This window comes from Balaenoptera ricei, chromosome 1 (genome assembly GCF_028023285.1).
Source record: "Balaenoptera ricei isolate mBalRic1 chromosome 1, mBalRic1.hap2, whole genome shotgun sequence".
Taxonomy (NCBI): Eukaryota; Metazoa; Chordata; class Mammalia; order Artiodactyla; family Balaenopteridae; genus Balaenoptera; species Balaenoptera ricei.
In genome coordinates this window covers 120,497,920-120,506,573 of record NC_082639.1, presented here as the reverse complement: position 1 = coordinate 120,506,573, position 8,654 = coordinate 120,497,920, and the positions used below count along the sequence as shown (strand labels likewise).

Here is an 8,654-nt window from a genome sequence, read left to right as displayed (position 1 = left end):
ATCTGCCTGCTAATGCAGGGGACACGGGTTCGAGCCCTGGTCTGGGAAGATCCCACATGCCACGGAGTAGCTGGGCCCGTGAGCCACAACTACTGAGCCTGCGCGTCTGGAGCCTGTGCCCCGCAACGGGAGGGGCCGCGATAGTGAAAGGCCCGCGCACCGCGATGAAGAGCGGTCCCCGCACCGCGATGAAGAGTGGCCCCCGCTTGCCGCAACTGGAGAAAGCCCTCGCACGAACCGAAGACCCAACACAGCCAATAAATAAATAAATAAAGTAGTTATAAAATTTAAAAAAAAATAATGTCTAAAAACATAGACTTTGATAACGAAGAACATCTTAATACATCACCTTGTCCAAATTTTCTCTTTATTTATAGATATGGAGATGAATATATCCAGTGTTTTATCCCAGAAACTGTTGAGAATCTGCTTCATGTGAGTTTACCAATTCCTGTCAATTTCTCTAATGCCTCCTAAAGTTAGGCTCAGTTTTTAGACTGCAGTGATCAGAGTATTTTGTCCTAGAAAGCCCCCTAGAGATTCTTTTGGAGGCCTATGATATGCCAGCCACAAAACCATTATACCTGCCTGTTTAGAAGCAGGGCTTGGGGTAGTGTTTTTCAAATTGCTTTTAGGAACCCATTATTGAGGCACTGCCAGCACTGAGTCAGCAGAATGGGAGACTGAGAGCTGCATAAGGTCTCACATTGTGAAAAGAAGTTGTTGAGTCAAAATATCAGAGTGATTGGACCCCTAACCAATTTTTTCCTCATTAAACAAACATCATTACTTCCTAATGTGAGATATTACAGAGTTTACATTATCAACTATGAAGTATTCCAAAAATGAATTGAAACAGAATCCAAGTTTTTGATCTAATGTTCAGTCCATAAAAAATATAAGGAAGAGAGAAACTAATTAAATTACACTAGAAATAGACAAATCCAGAATGTGGAACATTCTGACTGCATGTCTTCAATAAGTCAATCAGTAAGCTAATAACAGGAAAAAATAAATTAAAAAAGAGATGGACACTAGATAGTTCTGGGTTAAGAGAAACTTAAAAGATATTTACAGATAGAATAATCAAATAAGTAGACCTTGTTTATATTGTGATTGAACAAGCCACCTATAAAGAATCATTTTTTTAGACAAATGGCGCACTTGAATATGAACTGGCCATTAGATGGTATTCAGGAATTATTGTTAATTTTGTTAAGTTTAATAATGGCATTTTGATTATGTAAGACAATCTTACCTTTGAAATGCAAAGTAAAGCATTTGGAGGAAAAATAAAGTCTAGTATTTGATTCAAATTACTGTAGCAAAAAATAAAGAAATCAAGGTGGGGGCATGAGAAGGACAAATGAAACAAATGAAAATGATGAGGGTTATTAAACCTGGGTGATTGCACTCTATTTTTTGGGAAGCATGGATTTTTTGTTTGTTTGTTTTGTTTTGTTTTGTTTTGTTTTGTTTTTATTTTTATTGGGCTATAGGGGATGGGTTGGGAAATATCTCTGTAAGTTATGCCCTACTAGGGAAATGTCCATTCTAATTTTCCTGGGATAGCTTTCGGAGCTTTTTCTTTTTCTTGGAGCTGCTGCTCTTGCTGGCAGCAGCCTCTTCAGGTCCACTGCTGAGAGGCTCCTCCTTGGAAGAGAATTTCCTCTTTTTCTTGGGGACCCTCTTGTTTCCTAACTCTTCAGGGTCACTATCTGGTTCCTCTTTGGGGAAAGATTTCTTCCTCTTGGGAAGACTTCCACTGCCAGCTGTCTCTTCAAGATCACTACTAACCAGCTCCTCCTTGGAAAAAGATTTCTTTTTTTTGGGTTTGGAGGAGACAGATGGGTCTTCCATTCCATTCTCCTGAGGAGCCTCCTGGGGCTTTTGCTTTTGCTTCTTTTTGGGTCTTTCACTTGTCTCCTCACATTCCTCTGGGGTACTACTGCTGTTTTCTGAAGACGCCAGGGCAATCGCAGCCAGCCTTTTCTTTTCCTTCTTCAAGCGTTTCTTCTCCTGTTTCTCCAGCTTCCTAGTAATCTCAGCAGCCGCTTCCTCTGCCTGAACCATTGCCTCCTTCATAACATCCAGATTCTTTCGTGGAATCTCTCCAGTCTCATACAAGGACAGCCGCTCCTCAACTTGTTCTCGAAGCTTCTCCCCAAATACACTGGTAGGTACCTCAGAGAAGCAATCAATTCGTGAGGCAATACTGCATTTGTTTGCCAGGTATCGGGAGATGCGGCATTTGTTCTTGGCAGTTGCCCGGCCAATGAAGGTAGAGTGGAAAATGAGTCCATATTTTGGGGTGTTACCCCTTGTCTTCAGGGCTCTGGAAAGTTGGTCCCTGTGCTGGGCCCAGGGAATCACTCAGACACCAGGACTGCGGATTTTTTATAATAAGAATTTTTTTTAAAAAAATTAGAGTGACAAAAAGGAGACATAAGACTGAAAGTTTCATATTTTAGATCAGTAACACTTAGCAAAGGGATTGAGTAGAGACACTAAAAACATTCTGAGGGCACTTCAAGTGACCACTGATGATCACCCTTTTGGCTTATGAGGTGTAGTGAGAACTTGTTCTTGATTGTGGGTTGAGAAATTTGAAAATTTCATTTGTTAGAAAGCATGTTGATTTTTCCTGAGAAGAGGAATTCCAATAGTGATTACAGACATAATTTTATTCCTATTCCTACCTCTAGCCTGGCTTATCTTAATCTTAATCTCTGCTAATAAAAATGTTGTAATTCGATTTCACCAGTTTAAGGATAAGAATTTAGAACTTAGAAAAAAAGCTGAATGAGCAGTAGATTAACAGGAAATGAGAACATTATCCTAAAATTATTTGTTGTTTGTCACCTCATTTTGTCCATCAGGAAGCCTCCAAACAATGTCAGATATAAGAGGAACAAACCATTTAAATGAGGGTGAATATAGGGGCATCCTAATGGCCATAGTAGATTGACTCTGCTTGCCCAACCCCTGCTCCAGTGGTGCCAATTTGAACACATATTTTTTGCTCTCCAGATGCTCATATCTCACAGGCATAGCCAATCCTATTCAACTGGCTCTTTTGCTGGCTGCCCATTTGGCTGAGGGCTGTTGGAAAAATGGGCTGTCAGCCAGGAGGCACAAAGGCTTCTCTGTCCTTGTCAGTGGTTTGAGATACCTGTCTGCTTTATGGGCAGCCAGGGAATTCTCTATCTGCTGGGTGCTAGTGTTCACAGAAACCTCCCTTTGTTTCATCTGAGAAATTGATTCAGGGATCTTTATTTCCTTGAGCAGAAAAGTCAAGAGTGGCTAATGTTGACGTTGAAATCCATCTAACACAATCATAAAATCACTTCCTGGTTTCTTGGTCATGCTATAGTTTAGGCTGAAATCTTGACTGCCTACATCAGCTGACCAATCTTAATATGTGACTATCCTAAAGACAAGGGAAGAACTTTCCTCATTCAGTCATTTATTTATTAAAAACCCTTAAGCACCAGGCACAATGCTAGGTGCTGGGGACATTATTGTGGAAATGAAAGCTTGGTTCATACTACTACAGAACTAAACATCTAAGGGAGAGTACAGAGTTTAAAACAAAAACAAAGTGTTGGACACTTGACGTTGAACAAAGAGGGGAGGGAAGATCTCCTTGAAAAAGAACGTTTCAAGTTGAGATGAAGGATGAGAAAGTGTAGTTATGGAGGAGGGTAGGGAGTCGAGGGGTCATTTATTGGGATAAGGAGAACTATAGATGAAGAAAGAGGTATAGGTTTGCTCCCTAGAAGAGTGTCAGTCATACCCCCAATATTATTAAATTTCTGGATCAAAATGCTAATTAAAGAGTTGTAAGCTTCTATTTTTTAATGTAATATGTAATATGTGGATCAAATATAAAATGTGAAAATACCCATAATTTTTAATGTTAGCTGGAACGGGCTTGATATGCTTGATTTTTCTCACAGAGTTCATAGGGCAGTAGTGACATACCATAAGCTCTTTCTATTTATTTCTTATAGTTTTCACTGTCTGTAGCACTCACTGTGTGCTTGATACATGTTACATACCAACTCAGTGGGGACATTAGGGTGACCTTCTGCTCCCCTATGTGGAATATATATATATATATATATATATACACACACACATATATATACGTGTGTGTGTGTTTTAAATTACTAATAATGTCACAAGCTACCTCAATTAGAATTAAAGTTGGTGTGCAAAAACTAGAACATCTAAAAAATAGTGACTTAAATGGGACAGAGGCTTATTTTTCTCTCACATAAGAGTTCTATGGATAAATAATCCAGGGCTGGGATGACAGCTCCAAAGTAATCAAGGACAAGAATCCTTCCAACAATTGATGCTGCCATGTCTTTGATCCTCAAAACCAGCACAATGTCAAGATGGCTGCTACAGCTCCAGCCACCTTGACAGAGTCCTGAGCAACAGGAAGGAGGAGGGCAAAAGGCAAAACCTGTTGGCTGAGTCAGCTGAGTTAACCCCTTTTAGAGATTCCTCAGGCAGTCTACCAAATGACTCCATACATCTCACTAGCCATCGTTTTCTGTGTAGGAAAAATAGGCCTAGATGATTATTTATTTGTTTGTTTATTTATTTATTTACTCTTTCATTTAATCTGGGTACATTGTTGCTCTTAGTAATTAGGAGTTCTGTTACTCAAATGAAAGGGAGAATTATTTTTCTATGGGAAAATAAGCAGTCTCTCTCACAATAGCTATCATTTGATGGGTACTCATCATGTGCTAGGCTTTGTCCCAGACACTTTAATAATGTTATTTTTATTTAATTTGACAACAATTTTGTAAGGTAACTATCATCATCCCCATTTTGCAGATATTATAGAGCTAAGACTCTTAGAGTCAACGTGCAGACAATGTCTGGAGGAGTTAAATGATGCTGTAAGCAAATAGTGCTGGAGATTTTCACACACAAAAGGGTTTCTTTATGTATTTATGTCCAAGTCCTATATAATCTACAAAATTCAAGGTTCCTGAATGAAAGTAACCCTTATGACTCATCACTCTTTCCCTACTCTTATAAGGAATGCATCTTATGTGTCGGAGGTGCTCCTGAAAATTTGCTCTTGTGTGTCTGTTTAGAGCCAGGTTAGAGTTAGGCCTATGGTCCTCAGACCATCCCTCTGTATGCCACAGGTATCTCCACCAGCCTTCTTACCATGCAGAATTAACCTCCCCAGGCCAAGCCCATCTGCACTGGAGATTGCAGACAAGACCAAAAAATCCCTGTTTATTCATTACCCACCAGAGAGCTGGATACTTCCAGCTGCTCCCTCTATCCAGACCAAGGCAACTGAAAAGAACAATAGGTAGTCCCTCTTGTTTCTACAATGCCATGGGGTGCAAATGGGAAGTATGACAGGTATGGAATAACATAGAGCCCAGTTTATAGGCAAAATTTAAAATCAGGCTTATCTCTTTGCCAATGTGTCCAAATCCAGCAGTCCTAGAGAAAAATAAACACCAACAATGCAAAACAGATTCGTTTGCAAATGACTCATACCCTGTATTTTCTCACTGAAGAGACAGTTTTATGGATCTAGGATCCTTTGATTCTTTTTACTAAAATGCTTAAACAACTTCAGCTGTGAATAATCAGAGGCTAAGTATATTTGCTCAGGGTATTATTTGTTCAGTTCTTGCATGTTACTGTGTAAAGAAAAAAATCTACAAATATAAGGGTATATATAGATGGTTTCTGTTATCAGACACTTCTCCCAGTAATACAAACAAAAATACTGGATCGTGCATCAGAAAGAAAAACAAAATCAGAAAACTCTGACAATGCAAAAGTTAGAAATGTCTTCAATCTGCATGGAATGTTTCTTATAGAGTGCTTAGGGATCAAACAATGGTAGAGATGGTTCATAGGTATAAAATTAGCAAGTTTTTTTTCCTTTCCTTCTCTCTTCCCTGTTTCACTCCATCCCTACCTCTCTCTTGTGGCATATCTCATGCTAGCTGTATAAAGGGATAACATTTATTACCTACCTCCTAGGATGATTGTCAAGTCTTAAAATGAGGTAGACCACATAAAGTGCCCAGTATAGATAACATCACTCTTTTAGAAATAGGTGATTTATTTAAAAAAAAATTAAAAGCATTACCTTAAAGGGAAGTTAATAATTTATTGAATCCACTAAGGCTGTTGTTTTCAAACCACATCTTCTTGGGCCCTGAATTTTCTGAGAATATACCACAGGAGCATCCTGGGGAAGGTGGAGTAGAGCCATGGTGATGTTATACATATAGATTTGGCTTTAAAATGCCATTTGAAAACAGGAAAAACAAACTACACTCAAAAAATTTGCTCTTTTAATGTAAGCTTTATTAATGCAGCCCTTTATCTATTTCAGTCACTTTAGACTCTCTGGCACCTAGAACTTAGTAGGAACCAGGGTTGTGCTTATCACATAGTAGGGACTCAGGGTACATATGTGGAATGAAAGATGGAAAGCAGCCTTAAGTGAAATCTTTGGACACAGTGCAGAACTCTTTATAATTTCATCTAATGTAAAAAAAAAAAAAAAAAAAAAAAGACATTTAGCTGGAGTCTTAAAGTCCTGATCAACCCATTTCTCTATATTTTCACATCTATGAGAACAAATGAGCCATTATTTTTTTTTCCAATTCCTTGAACAAATACTTAATGACCTACTGCATATTCCACTGCTAGAGATCACCCAATCCCCGACCTCATACTGCTCATAGTCAAAAAGAAAAAAAACAAAAAATACCATTATAAATATAAGGAGACACACACTGTAATAAAAGAGCAAACACTGTGCTAAAGAGAGAGATATTCAACCGGTCTAGAGGTGCTCAGATAAGGTTTCCTAAAAGAGATAACTCTTAATCTGGGTTGTGAAGGATAAAGAGGATTTCACCATTCACAATGTCTTCAAGCAAATGATTTAATCCATTGTAAAAATAAAACTGTGGCATAGTGAAGTGCTTTATAATAAGGTTTGTCATATGTAAAAGAAAATGGGAAGTATGATCTAGGTAATGGTGCCAAATTCATAGAACTTTGGGATTATACATTCATCTGCTGGTGGTGTTTAAACCTTGCTGGCAAGGTATGATTGTTAGACTGCTAGAAAGCAGTAAGCTAATCGTAATAATAATCACGATCTGGCCAGATGTGATTTCTTTAAAGCAATCAATGATAGCCTGAGACGTGCTGAACCCTGTGGAAGTTGGAGATGAACGAAGATCCATTAAATCATCTTGGCTGTTTCCCCTGGAGGCCAAATTCAGATCAGATTGGGTCATGGTATCTGCCTTTACTCTAGACTTACAGTCAGGAAACCCCAGGGAGAGAAGGAGAGAAGTGACCAAGACAGCTCTTACCTGCTTCCTCAGAGTTTCAGAGAGTAGATTTCCTACAACTCTGATTAACAGAATTCTACCTCTCCCTTGGCTTTGAAACAAACATGCACTCTCCAATCTGCCACAGTTTCACCCTCCCTCCAACAAACTGCCCTAGCATTTGAGTTTATGATACTTGCTTGTTTCATTGGGGAGACTCCTGATTATGAGAAAGAGGTTGGAAGTCTAAGAAAACCCTAGGGAATAAAGAAGCTGAAAGAAAAAAAGCAGAAAATATAAGACATTGGGGAGAAATATGGAGTCAGACTCTACTCTATTCACTATTGTATGGGGTTTATCACCTCCAACTAACACCAAGGAGATATATGTTCCTCAAGGCTTAAAGATCTGCCCTAGAGATCTAATAACCGCCAGTTGGGACCATCAACTTCATCATCTTACTATCAGACAAATCATTGGCAGGATTAATGCGTTTCCTGAAAGATGCATGATTCAGGAAAAATTGTGACACAGGTCAAGTTTGACTTTGGTGTCAGTGATGGATAGACCTTAGAGTGACCCCAATTTCCTGGTGTTCACACCTTTGTGCAGTCCCTTTCGCTTGAGTGGGGGAGTGATGTGTGGCTTGCTCCCAGCACACAGAACATGGCAAAGGTGTTGAGATGTCACTTTTCTAATTACATTACATTATATAACACTCTGTCTTAGCAGACTGGAGCTGGAGAAGCATGTTGTGGGCTTGATGAAGCTAGCCATCAAGTTGGAGTAGCCCTTGTGGCAAGGAGCAATGAGTGGTATCTGGGAACTCTGGGCAAGTCTCTAGGACCTGTGTGGGCTCCAGCCAACAACCAGCAAAAAGCTGGGACTTTTAATCATGCAATCTCAAAGAAAAGAACCCTGCCAACAACTTGAAAGAGCATGGAAGTGAATTCGTCCCCACTTGAGCCTCCAGATGAGAACAGCCTGGCTGATACCTTGATTGTAGCCTTGTGAGAACATAAGCAGAGGATTCAGCTAGACTGTTCCCAGATTCCTGACTCACAGAAACTGAGATAATAAATATGTGGATTACCACTAAGTTTGTGGTAATTTTTTACCTAGCAACAGAAAATGAGTACAGTACCCTTCTACCTTCCTTTTGTTTATCACTTCCTTTCTTGGTATAATCCATCCTGCATCTGTCCAATAGCCACATGAATTATCCCTCTGCCCAGCACCTCCCTTATTCCTGTCACTCACAATGTCACCTCACAATGTATTTCTAAATAGCTCTGTATTTTCTTT

General features: G+C 39.3%; 1 protein-coding gene across 1 annotated transcript; it reads right to left on the bottom strand.

The window, feature by feature from the left end:
- Window positions 1-1,491: 1,491 nt before the first annotated feature.
- On the bottom strand, window positions 1,492-2,270 carry LOC132352586 (nucleolar protein 56-like). The gene has a single exon (XM_059903156.1). It carries the CDS (start codon window positions 2,083-2,085, stop codon window positions 1,555-1,557), a length of 531 nt encoding a protein of 176 aa, XP_059759139.1. The 5' UTR covers window positions 2,086-2,270; the 3' UTR covers window positions 1,492-1,554.
- Window positions 2,271-8,654: the final 6,384 nt, after the last annotated feature.